At 39.4% G+C, this 24,126-nt stretch overlaps 1 protein-coding gene across 1 annotated transcript in view; it reads left to right on the top strand.

Annotated features, from left to right (window-relative positions):
- Abca12 (ATP binding cassette subfamily A member 12) overlaps nucleotides 1-24,126 on the top strand; it is a 167,874-nt gene that overhangs the window by 88,549 nt on the left and 55,199 nt on the right. Inside the window, exons 12-22 of the mRNA XM_036172750.1 lie at nucleotides 5,034-5,290; nucleotides 5,391-5,503; nucleotides 6,936-7,057; nucleotides 9,318-9,491; nucleotides 12,035-12,199; nucleotides 12,521-12,731; nucleotides 13,951-14,090; nucleotides 16,047-16,166; nucleotides 18,673-18,763; nucleotides 21,687-21,866; nucleotides 22,420-22,735. Of these exons, the coding sequence (XP_036028643.1) occupies nucleotides 5,034-5,290; nucleotides 5,391-5,503; nucleotides 6,936-7,057; nucleotides 9,318-9,491; nucleotides 12,035-12,199; nucleotides 12,521-12,731; nucleotides 13,951-14,090; nucleotides 16,047-16,166; nucleotides 18,673-18,763; nucleotides 21,687-21,866; nucleotides 22,420-22,735 (1,889 nt within the window). The remainder of the gene's footprint in view (nucleotides 1-5,033; nucleotides 5,291-5,390; nucleotides 5,504-6,935; nucleotides 7,058-9,317; nucleotides 9,492-12,034; nucleotides 12,200-12,520; nucleotides 12,732-13,950; nucleotides 14,091-16,046; nucleotides 16,167-18,672; nucleotides 18,764-21,686; nucleotides 21,867-22,419; nucleotides 22,736-24,126) is intronic.

The raw sequence follows: 24,126 nt of genomic DNA, 5'->3' as shown, positions 1-24,126 counted from the left end.
CCATTAGTGGTATTTCCTCCTGTTTCCCAGCATTCTGTGCTAGCCTACACATGTTGTTCTTTCCTCTCCTCATTGTCTGTGATTCCCCCCCCCCCCTGCCCCACCCCCCACCGCGCGCCTCTCTCTCTTTTGTCTTTTTGGTGGAAAGATGAACTTCCTATGCACAAAATAAAGTTTCTTATATTGGGCAGGAATGGAGATAAGAACGCTTTTTAATTTTGAAAACAGATCTCCCCTCTGCTTCTATTTACCATCCAAGGACTCCTGGGTGTTGTGGATTTATCACTTAATGTCCATGGCATTATAGAGTCTTCATGATCATATTAATTAAAATCCTCATTCAGATGCATTTGGGGGCTACTGGGCAATGGGGAAGCCTTTCATACCTGGAAATGGAGTTGGTTATGGATCATTGTCCAATTACAGGCCTGAACTTGAGATGAAGGAAACAGAGCCTTTACCTGGGGCTTTGGAAAATCAGTAGTCTAAAGTTAGTGTATATCTTGTTTAAGACAGCATCTCCCTGCATAGCCCTGGATGTTCTGAATTTACTGTGTAGCCCATAGTGGACTTAAACTCATAATCCTCCTGTCTCTGCTTCCTGAGTGCTGGGATTACAAGTGTTCACGCCACATCTGGTTTTACTAACAGATACTGTGTGTATGTGTAGGCTTATGTGTGTGTGTGAATTGCATACATATGAGTTTCTGTCTTCATGCACTCAAGTGCACACATGCTGAAGACAAAACAGAACTTCCAATGTCTTCCTCTATTGCATTCCACCTTGCTGCTTTTCATCAGGGTCTCTCATTGAGCTGGAAACAAGTTCTTGGGATCTCCTCTTCCAGTGCTCGGGCTGCAGGCATGAGCAGCCAGTGAATGTTATGGCTTCAATCTCAGATCCTAATGCTTGCAGACCAACCAGTCTTACACACCGAGCCATCTCCATAGCGCCACTAACACATCCTTTAAAAGAGAATTATAATCACTGGGTTTATGTTTATCTGTAATGCTTTGTTGTAGAATATTATTCTAAGATGTGTTACATTTGTTTATGCTTTGGAACATTTGTTCAAAGATGCAAAGATGTGTTGCTTTTCTTTTATGTTGCATTTGTTTATCTGTGTCTGTCTAAAACACATGACTGGTCTAATGAAGAGCTGACTGGTCAATAGCAAGGCAGGAGGAAGGATAAGCAGGGCTGGCAGGCGGGGAGAATAAAACAGGAGGAGAAATCTGAGAGGAGGGATCGAGCAGTGAGAACAGCCACCCAGCTACGTAGCAAGCCCCAGAGTAAGAAGGAAAGAAAAGGTATATGGAAATAGAGAAAAATAAAAGCTCAGAGGTGAAAGGTAGATAGGTTAATTAGGGTTAAGAAAAGCTGGCTAGAAGCAAGTCAAGCTAAAGCCGGGCATTCATAAGAAAGATAAGCCTCCATGTGTTTATATGGGAACTGGTTGGCAGGCCCCCTAAAGAGTGAAACAGCAAAACCAATCAACCAACCAACCAACCAACAAAAAACCAAACAAAACTAAAACGCTCAAAGCTTCTGAAAGTGCAATGACTGTATTGTTCTCAGTAACTCCCCCCCACCCCCCACCCCGTATTAGTCACCCTGATTTACATTCTCATTTTAGAGACGCAAACCAACTTCAGTAATGCAGCTAAGTGTCAGATATCTCTTTCTCTGCCCTTTCTCTCATCCACCACGACTATACCACGTAGACTTTTATCGGTTTTTCATACATGGACACTGACCTTGCAGCTACCAAACCGTTCTCAGCATCTATTCAGTAAATCACTGAAGCTCTCTGCCTCTCAAAACTCAGTTAAGAATGTATGGACCCAGCTGGGCGGTGGTGGTGCACGCCTGTAATCCCAGCACTCAGGAGGCAGAGGCAGGTGGATCTCTGTGAGTTTGAGGCCAGCCTGATCTACAGAGCTAGTGCAGGCTCCAAAGCCACAGAGAAACCCTGTCTCAAAAAACAAAACAAAACAAAACAAAACAAAAAGAATGTATGGACCCAACGTTATTTATCCTTGTTCAAGAAAGCCTCAAACAGAGGCCAAAGAGATGGCTCTCAATACAAGTTCAATCCCCAGTACCCACATGGCAGCTCATAACCCTCTATGACTCCAGTGCCGTGGTATTTGGAACCTTCTTCTGGCCTTTGAGGGCACCAGACACGCATATGGTGCACAGACATACATACAGGCAAAACACCAATACACATAAATTAATTAATAAAATAAAATTTAGATTTTTGAGAAATCAACAAAGGGCAGGTAGTAGTGGTAGTGTGTGAACATCTGGTTCCATCCATTAGAGGTTTAAACATATCTAGTGTAGCAGGAATCTTAGAAGGTCTTATTAATAAAATCAAACCTGAGGCCAGTTATTGGGGTGAATGCTGGAAAATCAGAGAAGCAGAACAAGTCACAGCAACCTCACCTTGCCAGTTCTTCAGCTGATTCTATTTCCTCAGACTGGAAACCTCTGTGTCCTCATCCAGAATGAATCCCAGATGAACTGTGGCTCCAAAGCCTAAAAGCTTACCCAGTCAAATGCTTCTAGTTTCTGGTCCTCACGCCTTATATACCTTTCTGTTTTCTACCATCACTCCCTGGGATTAAAGGCTTGCTTTCTGAGATTAAAGGTATGAGTTACCATGACTGGATGTTTCCAATGTGGCCTTGAACTCACAGAGATCCAGAGGGATTTCTGTCTCTGAAATGCTAGGATTAAAGGCGTGAGTGCCACCACTTTCTAGCCTCTGTATCTAGTGGCTGTCTGTTCTCTGACCCCAGATAAATTTATTAGGGTGCACAATATTTTGGGAGAACACAATACCACATATCTAGTATTTGGAGAAGCAAAGTCAAGAATAGCTTGTCAAACACGTAATTACAGTGTGTAAAATGATTGGGTCTAGTACAGAATGGAAAATTTCTCATAGCAATAAGGCCAGCAAATAGAATTTGCCTACACTATGAAATCATGTCAGAATTTTCAAAGCCACGAGTCAATTGTGTTATTCCATACTGTGGAAAGTGAGTCGATGATACTCACTCTTCAGGATGGTCAAGTGATTGGCTTCTGTGGCCTTCCTGTGCTTACTCTAAACCTCTTGCTAAAGACACATCAGCCTTTCTTCCTCAGTGATACATGAAGAGAAATGCTGGCAAGCCTATGCTCCTGTTGTGGAAGACTTCATTTCTGTTAAAATATAACTTCTGATGGGAAACTCAGCTACAGTGAATAACACTGACATTTGCTTCTCTGGACTTTTTTTTTTCCTTAAAATGAATAGCTTCAGGGGTAGATTCCACACACAGCTGAACTAGAGTTCCCAGAGGCAAATTCTTTTCTCCCTCAGGATGTATTAATTGGGAACATATCCTGAGGACACATGGCACATACTGAATGACATTCAGGAATATACTGAAGAGCTCAGATCATTAGAGTTCTGGTGTCTGTTATTCTTCTGGGTTTGGGAGTTGAAGTCCTTTTGAACATTTCCATAGGACCAAAGAGCTTAGTTTTTCTAAACAGATCAGAAGGCAGAAGACAGCATGAATAACAAGGCAGACGCCTGAAAATCAGGTCTATGGCCATGAAGTTCCAATGCATGCTACAGCTTGAAGACTTAAAAAATGTTGATTAAATTTTAATTGTTAAAAGATACCATACCATAATATTTAGATCATAACCATTTTTTTTAGCTGTAGGGTTCAGTTAGGTTAATTGCATTCACATTGTTTGGTAACCAATCTCCAGGATCCCTTTCATTATGTAAAATTGAAATCTTTTCTATTAATGAACTCCCCCTTTCTCCCTCCCCCAAGCCTCTGTGAGTTCATAGTCCTTCTTTGACTTTCTGTGTTTAGGATCTACATTCCTCTAGGTCACTCCTAGGTCGGAATTATATAGTCTTTGCAAGTGGCTGATTCCATTTAGCATAGTATCCTCAAGGTTCATCCATGTTGCCATAGCATATCCTTTCCTTTTTAAGGATACACACACACACACACACACACACACACACACACAGACAGACAGACATTGTTTCATTTTTATGTATATTTTGGTTATCCATTCACCCCTTGAGTCATTTCTATTACTTGGCTATTATAAATAAGGTTTCTGTGCACATTGGTATATGAATACTCCCTGTATGTACTATTTTCCATTCCCCAAAGCATATACTCAGAAGTGGAATTTGGGCTCATATGCTTATTTTATTTTTGAGTTGTGAGGAAGTACAATACTGTTTTCCATACAAGCTGCACCACATCACACTCCTACCAACAATACACCGGGTTCTAATGCCGGAACACCCTCGCCAGTGCTTGTTATTTTCTGGTTCTGGTTAGTTATATATCACAGTCACTGTGATGGATATGAGAAAGAAAGGCCTTTATAAAAGGTTCCAGCCAAATCTGCCTTCTCTCTGCCCTTACACAAGCTGTAAAATGCAAATTAAATATAAAATTTGTTGACCTGATTGTGATTTAAACTGTATCTATAAAACTACTTTGCCCCCTAAATTTTAAAGATTTATTTTGGTTTTATTTATTTATTTATTTATTTGTTTGTTTGTTTGTTTGTTTTGTGGGAAGGAAGGCACATGCATGCTCAGGTGTGTGTATTTCATGCCTGCAAAAGCCAACAGAAGGTCTGATACCTTGGAGCCGGAGTTTGCTGGACACCTGGCTTCTCACACCGGTTCTTGGTTATGAACCGCTGCCTTCGATATTGTGTAGCAAGCTCTCTAAACCACCAAGTGATTTCATTATTGCCCTTCATTTTTAAAAGTACATTTTAAAAACCTGCAGATCTGTACCACTGAGTAAGACAAGCCTAGTGGGTCTCAAGGTTTTTACAAGATCCTTAGGAGAGAACAATACAAACAGCAAAAGGCACTGCTTCGTTATAAAGCTAAGGCCAAGGCCAACTCACTGACGCACAGGCAGACAAATATGCAGACTAAACATGACTGATCTATTTTCTCTTCATTCCCTTTTCTGGGAAGCTGTCTCAGCTTCGAACCTTGACAGAACGTCTCTGTGAATCAGAAACTTTCAGCTGGATAGAGACATCCTGTCAGCTCTCTAACAAGAGCTCCAGCAGGCTGTGTGAAGACCACGCCTTTCATGTGCAGCTGATTGAAGTAGCCGAGCTGGGCGCTGATATCGCTGCTGGCTTGCTGTACCACGACAACGTTGTATCTGCAAAGCTGAGGGATTTGCTTACTGGAGATCCCAGCAAAATTAATCTAAATATGGACTGGTAAGTTTTCTCATCATCTTGCTCCTTGGTGCAATCCTGTTTCCAAAAACAAAACAAAACGGTGATGCTTACTTGAATTTATTCTTCTGTTTTGTCCCAGGCTCCTGGAACAGGCATTGCAAATGAATTACTTGGAAAATATCACACAGTTAATACCAACTGTGGAGGCCATGCTGCATGTCAACACCAGCGCGGATGCTTCTGAGCGACCAGGTATTTCCCTGCCTGGATTCTAAAGGCTTATTAGGATGCATGTACTTGTCATGCTGCAGTTTAAGAGGGTTTTTTTTTTTTTCAAAGTTCCCAACCCAACCTGCTCTTCTGTCTGCCCTGACAATGAGGAACCTGAGGCTTTCAAGTTCACCTGCTTGTCCAAAGTGGACATAGCAAGTTAGCAGGGACTGAAACCTGAAACAATGTTAGAGCAAAAAGATTTCCAAAATTTAGCAAGTGAGACCGTTTACCTGTTGTTTCTAGATATAGTAAAGTGCATTAGAGAGTTTGGCTGTGTGAAGGAGGGTGAAACATGCTTCCTTCTATGAGAATAATCGGATCCAAAAAAATAAAAAAAAATCTGAAAAGGAGGCACAGCTGTGTGCAGAAATCTCAACTGAGACCTCTCTATTGGTATTCTAAACATGATACACATTGCAATACATTTCTACTTTGCATAGTACCTAAATACTGAAGAAAAAGAAATTCTGAATTTTAGACAAAAGTCAGGCACAAAATTGGAAGGACATTAAGTCTAAAAATAAAGAAGGTGTGTTGTATGAGGGTCACTTAGTATAAAAAATCAAGGCTGGAGAGATGACTCAGAGGCTAAACATGTATAATGTTCTTCCAGAGGACCTGGGTTCAGTTCACAGCACGTACATGCCATCTCATAACCATTATAACTTAATTCCCAGAGTATCTGAGACTCTCTGAACTCTATGGTCACTACACTCACATGGTACACAGACACACATGTAGGCAAAATACCTATACATATAAAATAAAAAATAGCTCAAAAAAAGAAGATGTTTCCAGAGATTACAATCTTCTAAAAAAAAATAAAAATATTGTTTACCATGTCTTAATTGGCCCAAATGTGAAACAATTACAATTGTCATCCTAAAAGTGCTTAAAATTCCTCCACACATTCAATTTACAAGTAATGTATGATTGTAAAAACCATTGTGAACTACCATGTTCTGTGCAAAATTAAAGACAAATGTTTTATAGCTATTTTATCAAATCTATTCCCAAATTGAAATATCATATGATCTTAGATTAAAAAGCATTTTGATTTGATGTGATAGTTTAAATCAAATAGAGACATATTTATTTAGTGGATTATGTGATCGAAGTCTATGAAGAAACTCTATTTTCCTTGGATCAACTTTGGGTTGCAGACACTGTAGGAAAATTTATAACCTAGAGCAATCTGTTAACTCAAGTGAATGGCATCATAATAAGAACAAGTCTAAATAAGACAGAGATAGATCTCAAAGATGCAAAGCTTGCCCAACCTGGGAGACATCTGCTTCCGGCAAGACATGTACTTTCATTGCATTGTAGTCTAGAAGTGATGTTACTGTACCCAAAAAGAGCGGCATTAAAACTGGTGTGTGAATTGTGCATATGTGTGTTTTCCTTGCAGGTCAATTAATAGAAATGTTTAAAAACATTGAAGAGTTGAAAGAAGATCTAAGGGCAATAGGAATGTCCAACACCAGTATCGACAAGCTGCTGGCCATTCCCATCCCGGACAACAGAGCTGAGGTAAGAGTTTGTGGTAGATGTAAAGGCAGTTTGTAGAAGTTGATGTAGCACTTAGTAAATTACTCTTCAACAAGACACCGGGAAGTTGCACATGAATTGGATCAATTTTCCATACAAATGGGAAAAGAAGTCTAAATCTTAAGTGAAGTGTGTGTGTGTGTGTGTGTGTGTGTGTGTGGTGTGTTTGTGTGTGTGTGATAATGGAGACTGGATCTACCACTAAGCTACATTCCCAGACTTATAAGAGAAATTCTGAAGCAATGGCACTACGTTTCCCATTCATTGATTGCTATTTACCCTTTGCCTCACTGTTTTGGGTCCCCACTTTTCCTGTTCTCTTCAGATGTCTTCTTAAACCAGCAGTAATTATATCTACTATTATAAATAACATTATCTGAAATCCTACAGTGATATCAAGGTCAAACTTCAATAACCAGGTTAGGAGGAAAGCATGAAGACATTTACTCTTTGTTGCCATAAAACTAAAACTGAATATTCACTTACACTTCTTTAACGTCCCAGGAGGAGATTTAACACATACAATAAGTGTCATCAGCGGATCACAGAAAAGTTTGTGGCTACAGTCAACATTTCTTTGCTGTGAAAATGAATAATGTTATTTTCTTCTTAGCAGATAATACAGTTTTCCACTCAAAATGTCTTGTCTTTCATCCTACTTCCCAGTCCATTGTTTGGAAGTGTCACAGAAACTCTCCAAAAGAGCTGCACAGCTTAAGGCCTCATGTGACAGAGTGTGTCATTTCTAAGCACAGCTCAGTTACTAACCACAACTAGATAACGTTCATGGAAAGTTCCCTCTGACAGTTATTAGAGTTGCTGGTGTCTTTGTGATTGGTTCCCTACACACAACTTAAAACTGCCTTGCCTTGGCTTTTCTCCCTCCCCTGCTAGCAAGTAATCCCCACTCACCTGCTCCTTTTGATCTCTCCTTTGATCATTTGATTCAGAGCCCTCACTTTTGTAACCAGGTGCTTGGCTTTGGAAGCCACTGTAAGTGAGCAAAAGTATCAATGGAGGGCACACAGTCTGATTGCTACTTTTAAGGAAGGAGAGACTGTTCTGCAACTGCCATTGTCATGGCTTTCCTCTTTGTTTCAATCTGGCATCAATAGAGATGGCACCTTCCCATTGACATGCCTTCCCCTCTCACACTGGAGTGCATGTGCATTACTATCTAGGGTTACATAAGTTTGTGATTCTGGGCTGCCATCCCCCTCCTCCTCCTCCTCCTCCTCCTCCTCCTCCTCCTCTTCCCCCTCTTCCTCCTTCTTCTCCTTCTCCTCCTCTCCATCCTCCCCCCCTCCTCCTCCTCTTCTTCTTCCCCCTCTTCCTCCTCCTCCTCCTCCTCCTCCTCCTCTTCCTTCTCCTCCTCCTTCTCCTCTTCCCCTCCTCTTGCTCTTCATCTCCTCTTTGCCCTATAGCTTCATGGAGCTATAAAGTATGTGATGTAAGACTATCACTTTCAGTGATCATCAAAATGAATGTCACTCGAATTAAGGAAGGGTAAATGTTTAAAATAAACATGAGTCTTAAAGTCATCACCCCCCACCCAGACAGACTCCCAACTGCCTCTACTGTAACTTTGTACCTAAATGTTCAAGAAAAATTCTGGTTTTCTTCATGAATTCCTACTTGCCTCTCTTCCTCATCACACTTCTTTTGCTTTCCAGTGAGCTATAGATTCTCTGTAGTTTTATGAACAGTAACTGGTGCCTTATGCCACTGGGGAGATGTATCAGTGATTAAGCGCTTGTGGTGTGAAGTTGAGGACTGGAATTTGAATCCCCAGAACCACCTAAATGTATGTGTCCTGCCTGTAATTCCAGCATCAGAAGGTGGAGAGTCTCAAAGCACGCTGGATAGCAAGAATAGCCGTATTTATCAATGAGGTCTGGTTTTGATTGAGAGAACTTGCCTTATCGAATAAGATGGAGAAGGGGTGGAGGATAATTCCTGAGATTCTTGGGCCCCAACATACATGGGCACCCATGTGCAACACTTACTCTCATATATGTGTGCCCACACACATACAAAGATACATACCATCATGCATACCACACATAAACATGAAAATGGATAAAGGGGAAATATTGTGATTGATGCTTTAAAAGAGTTATTTCATTCTTGGGGGACAATTGTCATATTTTAAAACATAGAGCAAACAAAAAACTTCCTTAAAGTTAACAGAAGCTACTCCAATGATTCACAGCTAAAATAGTTTTCTTCTTCCGGCTCACAGATCATTTCTCGTGTATTCTGGTTGCATTCATGTGATGCAAATGTCACCAACCCCAAACTGGAAGATGCCATGAAGGAATTCTGCAAGCTGCCCCTTCCAGAGAGATCACACCAGTCCTACCTCATCGGACTCACCCTTCTGCACTATTTAGACATCTACAATTTCACATACAAGGCAAGCTACCACTGGTCAATATGTTTCTATGTCAGTTTAGTGTAAAAATAATTGTTCACACATGCTTTCCAATACCACAAGGGATAAGACTCATCTATACAGCTGCTGGAATTATCATATTATTTTAGAACCAACTAAGATAAGGAAAGTAGTAACCCAGATTTATTAATTCTTAGTTTTTGTATCTAAGAACAGAGACAAAATTAACATATTACTACCATAATGTAAAATACACACTCTATTATAATGTCTTATAGTGAATAAGCATTAGTTTAGTGCAATGAAAGTCAAGATTAGGGGCTGGAGAGATAGTTCAGTGGTTAAGGACAATAGTTACTCTTTCAGAGGACTTGCATTCACTGCCTACCACCTACATGGCAGCTCATGTAATTCCAAACCTAGGGGATCTGATGGCTTCTTCTGGCTTCTGCAGGCAGTGTACACTGGTGCATAGACATACACGCAGGCAAAGCACCTATATACATAAAAAATTAAGTTACAAAATAAAGATTAAAAGAAGAAATTCTTAAGAAAAATTTTAAGACACATTGTGAAAAACTTGCAAATAAAAAAACACACACTGAAAGGAATTATTAAATGTAAAAATATGTAGGATAATTTGGGGGTGTTTTCAAAATGAGAAATTGTATTTCTTTTGTATTTTCAGTTTAGTAAGAAACAGCCATTGTTTATGATCGCTGTTGACATGGAGCAAAGTGACCGAACCTCCAGTACAAGAGGCAGATGTTCTAAGTGTTCACGCAATACATAACTGACAGAAAACTACAACCTGCAAAAAGAAACACATTTGCCCAGCAAAGTCTGCACCTGGGTTAAAATTCTGTGTATATTCTTAAAAGCAGAGAAAATTGATTTTTTTTCCCTTCATAAAAATTAGAGCCGGGCAGTGGTGGCGCACACCTTTAATCCCAGCACTTGGGAGGCAGAGGCAGGTGGATCTCTGTGAGTTTGAGGCCAGTCTGGTCTACAGAGTGAGTTCCAGGAAAGGTGCAAAGCTACACAGAGAAACCCTGTCTCGAAAAACAAAAACAAACAAACAAAAAATTAGAGAATCCAGAGGCTGAGGGGATAAAAATTGTTTTTAGGGTTAGTTACACTTAACCCTATTACATCATCTCACCCTTGTCCCTGATATAGCCCTCCCCAAAGTCTCTCACAGCCCATCCCAACACCCCCAGGCAGCAAAGTGACCCTTTGAGAACATGTCACATCATGCCACCATTCTACTTACAACCTTCCAGTGGTTTCTAGAAAAGCCCCAATCCTATACCAGGGCCTCATGATCTGCACAAGAGCCCCATCTGGAATCATGATCTATTTAACTGTCCTTAGGCCCACGGCTACCATGTGGTAGTGTGCTATCGCCCCAAGGTCACAGGATCTGAAGAACTGGCTCTTCACCCTGACCATTTACCTGTAGCCCCAGAAAATTTCCTTGCCATCTGTTTTGAGTTATACTCCAAGCATTGTGCATATTTTATTTAATTTTTCCCTTTCAACTTATTAATTTTTAATTTATAAATTAATTAATTTGTTCATTTTCTGTTTCCAGTATGTAGATTCCATTACAGATTCTTTGCTCACTGAAACACTTAGAATACCTAGAGCACTTCCTGGCACATATACATCATCCTTGCTGAGATCTTAGCAGAGAGACATGTGCATGCGGCCAGCTCTATAGCTGAATTGTGTGTATGTCATGGTGACCTTTATGGCCTTGGATATCCCAAAGACCTTTTTTGCCCTCAGAGACCTCACATATCTTTTCTTGTCTGCCTAGGACCTCCTTATTCTTTTTATTCTTATATTGCTTAGTTAATCCAGCTTTACATTTATTTATTAGTATATATGTAGTTAGGAACACTATCTGTTTTTAGAGTAATAGTATGCACATACACAAGGCTCTGTGCAATAGACATTTACTTTCCTGACTTTGAAAATAGTTTATTTGGGGGCTGGAAAGATGGCTAAGCAATTAAGACCATGCACTACTCTCATACAGGGTAACATTTCTATCCTTCTTCCAAGAGATTGTATGTCCACTTTCAGATTTATGAAGTCTCAAATTATGCGTTTGCCTTTTGTATCAGTTGAATTGATTACATGGTATCTGGTCTATATTTCTGGCTTCTTTCACTTAGTGCAGTAGTTTCAACTTTTGTTCATGCATCAGCATTTCTTATTTTGTATGTATCAGCATTTCTTTTTTGTGTGTCCATATTATATTGTATTTTAAAGATAATTTCTGTTAATGTATGTAGGTGGATTATCGTCCTCTTTCCTTCGGCTGTTGTAAGCAAAACCCCTATAAATGTTCACGTACCAGCCTTTATGTAGATTCCTTTTGCTTGGTCGACTATCTAAGAATAGAACGGTTGGTATGGTAAATCTCCTTCTAATTGTTTGGTAGACTTTCAGAGACATTTTACAAAGAGGCTATCCTGTTCTGAAATCTTACCCACCATCCACAAAATTCTAGTGCCTCCACATAAATCATTCATTTTTCATTCTCTTTCCATTAGGTGTTTTTCCCAAGGAAAGATCAAAAGCCAGTGGAAAGGATGATGGAGATTTTCATAAAGCTGAAAAAGATCCTCAATCAGTTGGCTTCCGGCGCACATCCCCTGCTGGACAAAATGAGATCCCTGAAACAAATGCATCTGCCCAAGAGTGTTCCATTAACACAGGTAGAAGAGTCACTCTGTAATGGCCTTCCTGAGAAATTCTCCCTGTCACGCTGACTTTTATTTAAGATTGGGTACAATAAATTCAGCTACCAATCTCGCACCTTGAAGACAGAAGAAACTCACTGGAAGAGAACTCCCACGTTAGCTGTGTGCGGCGCTTAAAAACCAGTGAGGTTTATCATTCTGTATTTAGGTTTGCCATTCACGCTTTAGGGACATTATGGAAGCTCTGCGCTGTCCCACTTCTTCTTTCCATGTTGTCTTCTAGAGCACTTGTAGGAGCTCACGTAACATTAATAACTCCTGGACGTTGTCGCGCAGGCTATGTACAGAGGCACCCGAATGAACATGCCAGCAGGATCCTTCAGCACCATTTCCCAAGCTCTCTGTTCCCAAGGGATCACCACTGAGTATTTGACCTCCATGTTGCCTTCTTCCCAGAAGCCAAAAGGCAACCACACCAAGGATTTTCTAACTTATAAATTAACCAAAGAAGAGATTGCTGCAAAATACGGGATTCCCTTAAATGCTAGTGAGTGTACCTTACAATAAGTATGGTCATTATTCTTAATGACAAGAGCATTGAGTGCTCTGTCTCCGCTTTTCATGGCAAATGAAGTAGTAATTTTATCTCGGAATTAAAATAGAAAACACTTATGCAGCACTCGCTGTGTGTCCTGCCTTTTAACTTAGGCCACCATCACGTCACAGCAGCCCCATGAGGTAATGTCTACCCTGTTGCATGTTAATGAGGGGAAGCAAGGCACAAAGATACTGAATAACCCGCCCAAGGTCACTGGACTTGGAGGTCTCAGAGCTATTGGGTTCTCATAATGACAGAGTGTACAGTCATAGATCACTTTAATCATAGATGTGTGCCCTGAGAAATGTGTCATGAGGTGACTTGGTCGTTGTAGACAAACTAGGCTGCAAGCCATCACATCAGCAGGTGGTGTTATTGCATAGGACTCCATCATATATGCAGCCCATCACTGATCACATTGTTGTTAGCCTGCACGGCTCTGTAGTTAGCATCTGTGGGTCATAACTATGAATTCTTGCCAGTAGATAATGCAAACGCTTGTTTTAAATTTGCTCAGGTCAATATTTCCCCCTAACTTTCTAGCATTAGACATTTATATGGCATATGGTAGTGCTGTGTGTGTGCAGCCAAGCATAACTGTTCAGTGGCATATCAAAGCCATTTACTTGATCTATAAACTTTGAGATGCAAAATGTGATCTGAGGAACTCTTCCAGGTGATGTGTGAATGTTTAGGCTAGCAATTGGGTTGACTCATTCATTCATTCAACAAAAACCTATGAATGATTCTTATGTATCTGGTACCATCCCAGGAGTCGGGTTTTGTGTATTTTTAGAAAATTAAGTGCTAGTAAAATGGATCTGTTAGAAGCAAGTCTGAAATATGGCTTGAAATCTTTGTGCTTCTTCTTGGCAAAATACTACCAGTTATTCTGGGCTTGTTTATTATCTTAAACTTTTTCACCTAAAAAACAATTGTTATTCTGCTTTCTTATTTCAATAGCAGATGGCACATATCTGTTACCAATGTAGGAAGTGCTAAGACATAAATTTTAGGTTATATATTCTTGGCCAGTTCTCCATATATAAATAGGTTTGGAATGTACCTAGGAATGATTTTTTGACCTTTTAAATTATAATGATTGATACATAGTAATTGTGCCTATTAATTGGCTGATATATTATTTTGTTTTACTTTTTATTTCCAGCACCATTTTGCTTCTCCCTTTACAAAGACATCATCAACATGCCTGCTGGACCAGTGATCTGGGCTTTCTTGAAACCTATGTTGTTGGGAAAGATTTTGTATGCACCATATAATCCAACTACAAAGGCCATTATGGAAAAGGTTTGGCTGTCAAACTCAATGTCTCTATGTGGGCTACTGTTTCTGTTTTAATGTAGTCAACTTCTACATTTATTTTAGGTGATTCTGGCTTCACTGCCATCATCATTGCCCTTGGTTTTTGGAAATTTCCAATAATTCTTTACTTTGGCCCTAGATAGGTGTGAATGGGGTGGTGTGTAGGGTATGACAAGTGTGAGCTCCTGATCAAATAAACCATCTTGGCACTTGGGAATGAAATTAAGTACAGCTAGACCTCAGACGTTTCAGTGTATCTAAGAAAGCCAAAAAGTTTTTAATTAATGTCAGATTTTCAAAGTATATACAAAAATCATACTGGAAAAAAAATTGGATGATTATATAACTCATTCAAGTAAAAATTACGCTTAAAGTATAGATTCTTCATTTCGTAATTGGCTGTGTGATTTAATATTTCTCATTTATATCAAAGACACACTTTGAGAAAAACAGTATCCTCAGGACCCATACTTGCCATTTTACCACAATTACTTCCCCTCACTTTTAAGTTGGCTTTAAGGGTAGGCATGGTACTCCCTAGAAGAGTGCTTGTTTGACATGCTCAGGGCCCTGGGTTCAATCACAGTACTGAAAAGAAAAGAAAGCGTCAGTCAAGTTGGCTTGAAGACAGTCATGAAGAGCACACTTGGAACCCCAGTCACTTGGAGGCTGAGACAGGAGGCTTTGGAGGTTGATACCCTGCCTCTCAAAAAAAAAAAAAAAAAAAAAAAAGACTTTAAAGATTCAGATTACACAGCCACTCTATTAAAAACTAAAGAGTAAAAGTGAAAAGAAAGTCTGTCTTAACACTGCCTGGTCATTAGCGTACAGTTGACGTGAGTCTAACATTACCTTTGAGACTAATGTAAAATGAACAGGTTACCACTGAGTGTTGTTGCTTTGAAAGTTTGTGACCGAATGCCTTATTCATCTAACGGGATGTGTACACACAGAATTTTGTGTAAGTGGTGTCACTCTCACTATCAAATGTAGATTACCCCCCCCCCCTTTTTTGGAGCTGTGGATACAACCCAGGGCCTTGCGCTTGCTAGGCAAGTGCTCTACTACTGAGCTAAATCCCCAACCAGATTTCCCCCCATTTTATACTTGATTCCAATCTTTGCTCTTTCACATAGTCAAAAAATCCTTCAACTCAATAGAATGAGCTATTTTTTCCCTTTTTAAAGATGTTAAAGAAATGTCTTAATAACATGAAATGCATTTATTTTATTCTCAGTTGCTGGGGATTCATTTTATTTCTGATATATGTTTCTTGGATTTGTGCTAATGTAAACACTGTGGCCAACAAGACACGTGTGCACATATTTTGACAAACTGGTATTTTATTTCAGTAAGATTAATGTCTAGGATTGGAGGATGGAAGGGTATTTTGTCACTCTGCTTCAGTTTATCTTGTTGAAATAGGGTCTTGCTATGTAGCTCTCACTGTCCTTGAGAGTTCAGGATCTTCCTGCCTCAGCCTCCCATGTGTGGGGATTACAGGCATGCACTGCCCTGCTTGACTGGGTTTTCTTTGAATAGCTCTTGTCACATTGGCTTCCTAAAAGGCTGTGGTGTACCCATTCTCAGGAACAAGAATCAGGAACATTTCTAACTTTGCTTTCCCATGTCCATGAAACTGGGTGATCTTGAATAGTAAGGTGAAGTTTAACATTGGTAAAAATGAAAATTTGTGAGAACTCTGGGGGAGGTTTCCATTTTGATTATACATTCATGTTGGACATCAAGCAAGCCCTATTTTTTTCAGAATTTTTATAAATGATCTTGATCCTTATAAGAAATATCACTTGAAGCTTTTGAACACAAAGAAAAGGTCTGACATTGGCTTTTCTTTTTTTGTATACCAAGAAGTTGTATAGAATATTGAAATACATGAAAAATACTAATTAACCAGATCTCTCTTGTTTCTTTGTTATTAAGTCCAATGTAACTCTGAGACAGCTGGCAGAATTGAGAGAAAAATCTCAGGAGTGGATGGATAAATCACCAATCTTCATGAATTCCTTCCACCTGCTAAACCAGACAATTCCAATGCTCCAGGTACTGGATCACTCTGCCATACACCTTACTGGGAATCACAGTTCTTTGATATTTTAATCACCTTTATTATGTGAAGATCGTAACTTTGCACCCATATTCAATAGATTAGAATAACCTTCCTCCAGAGACAGTGTTTGAGGCAAAATAGCAGATTTCTCATTCCCGTCTGTCAACCCTCTTTTTCCTCTAGATCTTCCTGTCTTTGCTACCTTAGAAGTGAGAATCTTACACACTGATGGAACTACAACTAGTGTTATAATCACTTACTTAGCAACTATTCTTAATATGCCATAGGTATGCTCAAGTATCTCTCTTTTAAACTATTCTTTGGTACTTAATGGGTTTAGAATTCGTAAATTATTCATGTTCTAGAAAGCATTCAATGTCAGGAGTTCTTCACTTGAAACATGTGGCATAGATTGTACACAGGTGCTGTCATAGAGGCAGCTGGGTAAGTGCCTTGAATTCAAGTGCATGTAAAGAAGCAAAGAGCACACCTAAAAAAGAAAAGTTCTAATAAATCGGCACCTTTCAAATTCAGTCCTCACTCAGTCACTCCTGATGTTGCGTACCAGTACAGTTACAACTCTGTGCACATCTGTTTGAAAAGTATGACTTGTAGTTCTCGTAAAAAAAAAAAAAAAAGATGCAGCCTTTTCTAAAATCCTGAAGACAGTGTAGGGAAATGGTCCGATCACAAACAGCAGCAGGACTAACCTGTTATCAGCTAGAGATAGTGATTGAGATACTCAAGAGAAAGCAGTTTGCATTGAAAAGAGATGATGACCCTTATAAAAACCAATGTAGCCTGAGACTATATATATACAAAATATTTTTGGGCTACAATATGAGTATATATATATATATATATATATATATATATATATATATATATGTGTGTGTGTGTGTGTGTGTGTGTGTGTATGTATGTATGTATGTATGTATGTATGTATGTATATATACATATATATCATGCTGAGTAAATTAAACCCAGAATGAATGATTCCTTTCATATAAGTTTTCAGGAAAATTATACCTGGAAGCTGCTTTCCTCAGTTTGTTTGGACTAACAATCAGTGCACAGATAGTTACATTTGCAATGTGAATTAGAAAATAAATATGAAAACCACCAGTATGTTTCATAACTATAAAACGAAGGGCATTTTCCAGGAAACGTGTTCTCCACAATGTACTATTCATTTCAACTATTCCAAGTTAAAGCCTGCTGGGCTGCGGTGGATTTTTTTCTACTGAGTCTCAGATAACAGAGTTTCTTGAATAGAATTTTATCTCACTATGTATTCTCCTAAGTTGAAGATTGGTCTTTTCCCCTAAAAAAAACCTTTTATCTAAGAAGAAGGAAAAAAAAGTAGTCCACACACAATATTTTATTAGGGAAATTTTTTGTTGACTAAAGTGCCTAATTACCAAAGGACACGTATATTGCACATTATAGTGCCAAATTTTTTTAGAAACTCCATGGCCATCTTCTCAATGGGATTATCAGCTAACAGAATCATCTTTATTCCAGAAAAGGATAAATTGCTACTCTCAATTCCTGAGGAAAAACTCAGTTTTGCGCATGCACGGGGAGTTTGACATTTGAAGCATTAGCAGATGACAGGCATTGTGGTACACTGCTTGCTCTGGGCTTGGGCTCAATCATTGGCATATGTGTGTTCACAGGCACGAGTGCTTGAGTGTGGGTGTGCACACACACACACAGGCACACACTTCCCTGTATCCAAAAGATGGTAATAACAGTACTCACTTTGCGGGATGGTAAAAATCAGCATAGTAGTGCCAAGAGCTGATGATGATCACAGGGTAAAAAGCTACGTCTCTTAGACTGGAAAATAACAATAGAAGCCTTAATATTTTAAATAAATTTATTTTTATTATTTTAAGTGATCAGTGTTTCAGTGGATTAGATGCTGGTTTCATTGATGTTTTCCCATGGTCATATATTTGTTCTTGTTCAATAGAACAGTATTATGGTAATGGGTGCTGACATTTCTGATGAGTCGTTTGTCCCCCACTTCCTAGAAAGACAACCTGGAGCCAGGAAGGGGACACCTCACAGCTGGGGATGGGTAACTAGAATACTTAACAGTTGTGAGGTCAAATGTCATGCAGACCTTGTGAATGTCAACAGTTGCTTTTATTTCATCTCAGGAGAGTGAAATATACCCTGAACCACATTATTCATAGTATATGTCTGAAAGGAAGTAATTTATTAGCGCTGAGAAAAATTCTATTAAACTGAATATAATTCTCTAATGTTAAAAATAATTATGGTCCCCTCAGGACACTTATAGAAATCTGAGCAATTTTTGTGAAAGACAAACGCTTATTCTTTCAAATCATTGTGTGTGAGCCCACAAGCGGGTACCTTAATAACGCCCAGTGGTGGCCACTTCATTGTTCCAAGGTTGTGTTTAGCGTGACAATTGATTAAACATGTTTTCTTCTCATACTGAAACTGGTTCTTATTATTAATTTTTAGAATACTCTAAGGAACCCCTTTGTGCAAGTTTTTGTAAAGTTCTCTGTGGGACTCGATGCTGTTGAACTCCTGAAGCAGATTGATGACCTTGGTGAGTCCCGTCACACAGCATACATTCATTCCCTCTCCACATTAGAATTGGAGGAAGAAACCCAGTGTCCTGGGCCCATGAAAGAACTTCACTTTTCTTCTGTATTTTTTTAAATCAGTTATTGGAAGAAAAGTGAGACCCTAGACATATCTACCCATGCTTTCTGTTAATTAGGAGTAGTGATATATGAACACTTCCTAATTGTGGTTAGTTTCAATGATTTTACAGCAAGATACATGGTGTACATTCAACTTTTACTTTAATCATAGAAAGGCAGAAGCAAGGTCACACATTTTACTTTTTTCCCCTGCCTTGATAACTCAATGAGAAGTCAGTCCTCACAAGCTTGGGAAGGTGAGATGATTTCTGGCAGCATTTAACATTTGATCTCCGCTGGCCTCAGTATCACTGGGATGTAACTGGAAAAGGCTGTAGAGTTAACAAAGGCAAATGTGGAGATTCAAAAGAAGATAAGCCTGAATCAGTATTCAAGGTTGGGTCTTCCTCTCAGGGTCGTTTAAGAGGAACAAGCTGCCGAGAATCAAAGGCAGCTGTCTGAACTTACATATTCCCTCTGCCAAGACCCCATCTTCAACCTAAAGGATGCAAGACATCTAATTCAGGCTGTGTCTGATTCACTGTTGCTATGCAACCATAAGGATGAAGAAGGGATTGAGAGCATCAGAATCTAGCAGCAGCAGAGCAAATACCTTCCTCCTCCCCAACACCTCCGGGACACAAATGACTTAGGTAGTAAGCCAGAGGAGAGGAATTATATCTATATTTGTATATAGCTGTGTGATGTATAATTGCATGCATTTGATGATAATCAACCCAATTTGGTTAAAGAAAGGTATTAGGGGATTTATTTTCCAAAAGTAAATGGTAAGTCACCATTTGATAAAAAATATCAGGGATTAACCATAAAGTTCCTAAATAAATCTTATCATCCCTAACTTTTAAAATAGGAGGTGAGGCTTGGAATTTAAAACCAGATTAGAGTAAGTACAACAGAGAGCCTAGCATATTTAAAGGCCTGAGTTTGATGCTCAAAATTGATTAAACACACACACACACACACACACACACACACACACACACACGTACACACATTCACACATATAATGCATATATATGTTTATCAATGAGACTTGTATTATAATTACACATGTAAGAGATTATACAGCTAGACCTTGGGGGTGTTGCTGCCTTTCCAAAGCATTTCCTTGAGTCCTGCACCAACAGGTCTAGAGACTCCTTCCTTGATGTGTTGATTCCTAGTATCTGCTGGAGGCCACAGTGTCCAAAACAGTGTAGCCCCTTCCCCCACTCACCAGCATCTCCATCAGGTAAAGGCTTTTACTTTAAAATGTGCTGAGAAATGTACTTAGGGAGTTGCCCTCTGTGAGGAACAAGCACTTATTTTGGATAAGGTAAGGAATCTGTTTAGAAGGATTTATGAGAGTCACAGCTCAGTCTTCAAGATGAGCAAGTTAATAAAAACTTAATTGGTCATACAATCCGTTAACTTACGATTTCACATTTGCCCTTGGTCCCTACTGCTTTCCTCAAAAGGAATCTTCCAATTGAAGAACAATTAAATCCTCTTTCTTCTGGAGCAATTACTTAAAATTAAATCTTGATCATTTTGTCCAGGTTAATTTAGACATGACTAGAGATGAGTCATGTAAGAATATTGTTTGTTTACAATGGTGGTACCAGGAATCAAATCCGAGACCTTGTGCATGCAAGGCAAGTGTTATACCACTGAACTGTGCCCCTAAAACTGTCTATTGACAATATAAGAAAGTTGCAAGTGTATAATATACACCTCCAGGTTTCTTAAGTGTTTCTATATTGAGGCTTTTTGCTTTCAAGATTTTGTTTCATTTTTAAATTATGTGGATATATGTCTGCCTCTGTGAGGATATGTGCACCAGTGCAGGTACCCATGTTGTCTAAAAGAAGGTGTCAGACTCCCTGGAGCTGGAGTTGCAGGTGGCTGTGAGCTACTTCATGTGGATTCTGGAAATGGCGCTCTGGTTTGCGAGTGCTTTTAACTGCCGGGTCACCTCTGCAGCCCTTCTGTTGTCCAGCTAATACTCTGCGTAGACTTTCCTTCATTTAAAATTCTTCAACAGTTTTTTTTTTTTTTTTTTTTTTTTATCCAAAGGAAGTCATAGCTCATAGTTTATTACCTACATGTTATGTTTATTTATTCGGTGTGCGCCATATATGCATATAACATGTTCATGTGTATGCACATGCATATTGAGATCAAAAATAGCTCTCTCTCCTTCTCTCCCTCCTATTTGTTTTTGAGACAGGGTCTTTCACTGAACATGGAGCTTGTCAGTTCAGCTAGACTGGCTGGTCAGCAGGCTTCAGGGATTTATTTACCTGTTTCTGCTTCTGTCCCCATCCCTGCCAATGCAGGGACTGCCATGCCCGGCTTTTACATGAGTGCTGAGCATCCAAACTCAGGGTCTCTCTGCTTGCCTGCTAAGTACTTTGCCTACTGTACCATCCCTCCAGCCACTATATGTATAATTTTAAAGGATGTATTCATCCTTAGTCCTTTGTTATTTAAATAGCAGCAGAATATACTTTTACATTATCTTACATCTTTTTGAGCCTGGGTTGACCCTATTTGTAACTAGCTTAACATTCTCCTCAAGGAATTTCTGCAGAACTGGCACATTTTCTTCAGTATAGAATACTAGATATTCCCAAAGAAGCATCACTTTATTGTTATAATTTAGTTTAATGGGTACCATTTGCTCCCCACCAAAAAAAAAAAAAATCAGTATTTTGTTTTACTACTTTTGGAATAAAGATGTTAATAATCTCTCTCTCTCTCTCTCTCTCTCTCTCTCTCTCTCTCTCTCTCTCTCTCTCTCCTCCCTTCTCCTTGCTTCTTTAGATGTTCTCAGGCTGAAACTAGAGAACAACATTGACATCATTGATCAGCTGAACACACTGTCATCCCTGACGGTGAACATTTCCTCCTGTGTACTGTATGACCGAATTCAGGCAGCAGACACTGTAGAGGAAATGGAGATGGTGGCTGGAAAGCTTTACAAAAGCAATGAACTCTTCGGAAGTAAGTGCTGCCCCTCTAGGGTTAGCGCATCCCTCTGTACTAAAATGGACCAGATTCTTTTCTTACCTCTTTCATCCAGAACTAAAAGCATAGTCTGAAGGTCAGTGTGCCCTTTCTGATACCAGCAGAAATGAGAATCCTTCACTTAGTCAACCAGCTTCATTGTCTAAGTACAAGAAACCTTCAACAATATCTTATTTCCCTGCAGAAAAATTAAGAATAGAATGCATTATGTAGTTCAAGGGTGATGCTAAGCCCAGCCTCATGATTAGTCACGATCATGTTTCAAAGTTCTGTTGTTTTTTGGTCATCCAAATTAGTGACTTATGGTGATATATTTAATCTGTCACTTACTTTGGATTATATTCTTAACTCCACCTTTGAACCCTTGAGGCTGACACCTCTTAGAAACCATCCTTGTAAATCAAGAGCCTGACTCCACTGTCCTGTTACTGACTCAGTTGTCTGGCTGCTCCCTAAGTATGCCCTCAGACCAGCGAGTGATGCTGCCCACAGAGTAAGTTTTGTGCTGTTGTTGCTGTTTTATTTTTAGGTGTCATTTTTAAGCTGCCATCCAACAGAGGTTCACACAGAGGCTACGGCTCTGAAAAAATCTCTCTTCCTCCTATTGTAAAATATACTATCCGCATGAGTCTGAAGACTGCACAGACCACAAGGAGCATAAGGACCAAGATTTGGGCCCCGGGACCACACAATTCTCCATCACACAACCAGATATATGGCCGGGCTTTCATTTACTTACAAGATAGTATTGAAAGAGCAATCATTGAATTACAAACAGGAAGGAACTCACAGGAAGTTGCCGTCCAGGTTCAAGCGGTTCCCTATCCCTGCTTCATGAAAGATAAGTAAGTGAATGGACCTGAGGGCCTCGATAGTGGTCAAACCCCCTTTGAGAACTCCCTTATGCCTTGACATATCAAATGAAGGGAAGACATCACTGTGCCTTTGCCATATGTTTACAACTGAAAACAGAGCATGTCTGGATGTTTCTTTAAAGAATGGACACATCAGGAGAATTCTTTGTGAGACTAAGATCAAAAGGTCTTATATGTAAATTTAAACTCTTGGTTACTATGATTTATGGCTGATCCTGCACTGGACCATCTGATGACAATATCTGCATTTCCTCAGTACTAGACCAGACCTAAAACACAGTCATTTGGAAAAAACATTACAAGAGCATTGTTATTAACAAATAGAAGCCCTTACTTAATTCTACAGCCAGAAACTGTAACAAGAAGGGACCTGGTCCAAGATAAAATTCATTTAACAAATGTTATATTATAAACATCTACCCCAGAAAACAAATTATATACTTCCTTTTCTCCCTGAAAAGGATCCATCTCAGTAGCAATACGTTTCTGCACACTAAAGTGACATTGAGTGCTAGTGACCCCATGGCCCATTAATATTTTGCATTTTTCTCAAGTGTCTAATAATAGTATTGGGACCTTTCTCTAATAAAGGTTTTAGATGGGGTTGGGGATTTAGCTCAGTGGTAGAGCTCTTGCCTAGCAAGTACAAGGCCCTGGGTTTGGTCCACAGCTCCGAAAATAAGTAAGTAAATAAAGGCTTTAGCCAGACCAAGATGCAAAACAGATTAATGCAGAAACTCACCAAGAACAGCTGCCTTTGCCTCACCTGTTGAAGGGGTATGATTGTCAGAACCATAGCTTCCTGGCTACCACCACCATCAGCATCTGGGAAGTTGTTCACAAACAAATTCCTGGTCTGTCCATATATAATAAATGAGCAGATTTCAGGTTGGGACCAGGACTCTGTTTTTGTAAGACTGAAAGGTGTTTCTGTTATGTGGCCAACTTGGAGAAATGCATTAGTCATTATGACCAGTCATTCAGGAATACATGTTGGGCTGATAGGGCTTTCCAAGGTCCCTCTGCTTCAACATATTCCCAAAAAAGGCATTTCTACACCATTTACCAAACATCTGGGAAGAATCCAAGTTCTTTGTATTTTAAATCAAATGTTCTGGGTTTTGCATTATTTAATTTTGGGAAATTTAGTTTAATAATACTCACGAACTTCCTTAAAAGTTAATACAGTCATTTTGGACACTGCCACTTTTAGATTGGCGTGACAATCATCATCTAATTTCCAATGTGCCATTCAGATAAGAAAAGTTTGGGGCTTTGTAATTATAGCTGTAAAATGATTTTCCCAAGCAGGACATACTCCAACGCAATTTAAACAATACAACAATTTTCTCTAATCACCC

The sequence above is a fragment of the Onychomys torridus genome, chromosome 23 (assembly GCF_903995425.1).
Source record: "Onychomys torridus chromosome 23, mOncTor1.1, whole genome shotgun sequence".
NCBI classification, from domain to species: Eukaryota; Metazoa; Chordata; class Mammalia; order Rodentia; family Cricetidae; genus Onychomys; species Onychomys torridus.
Note: the sequence above shows the minus strand (reverse complement) of the source record. Positions and strands in the feature narration are given on the sequence as shown.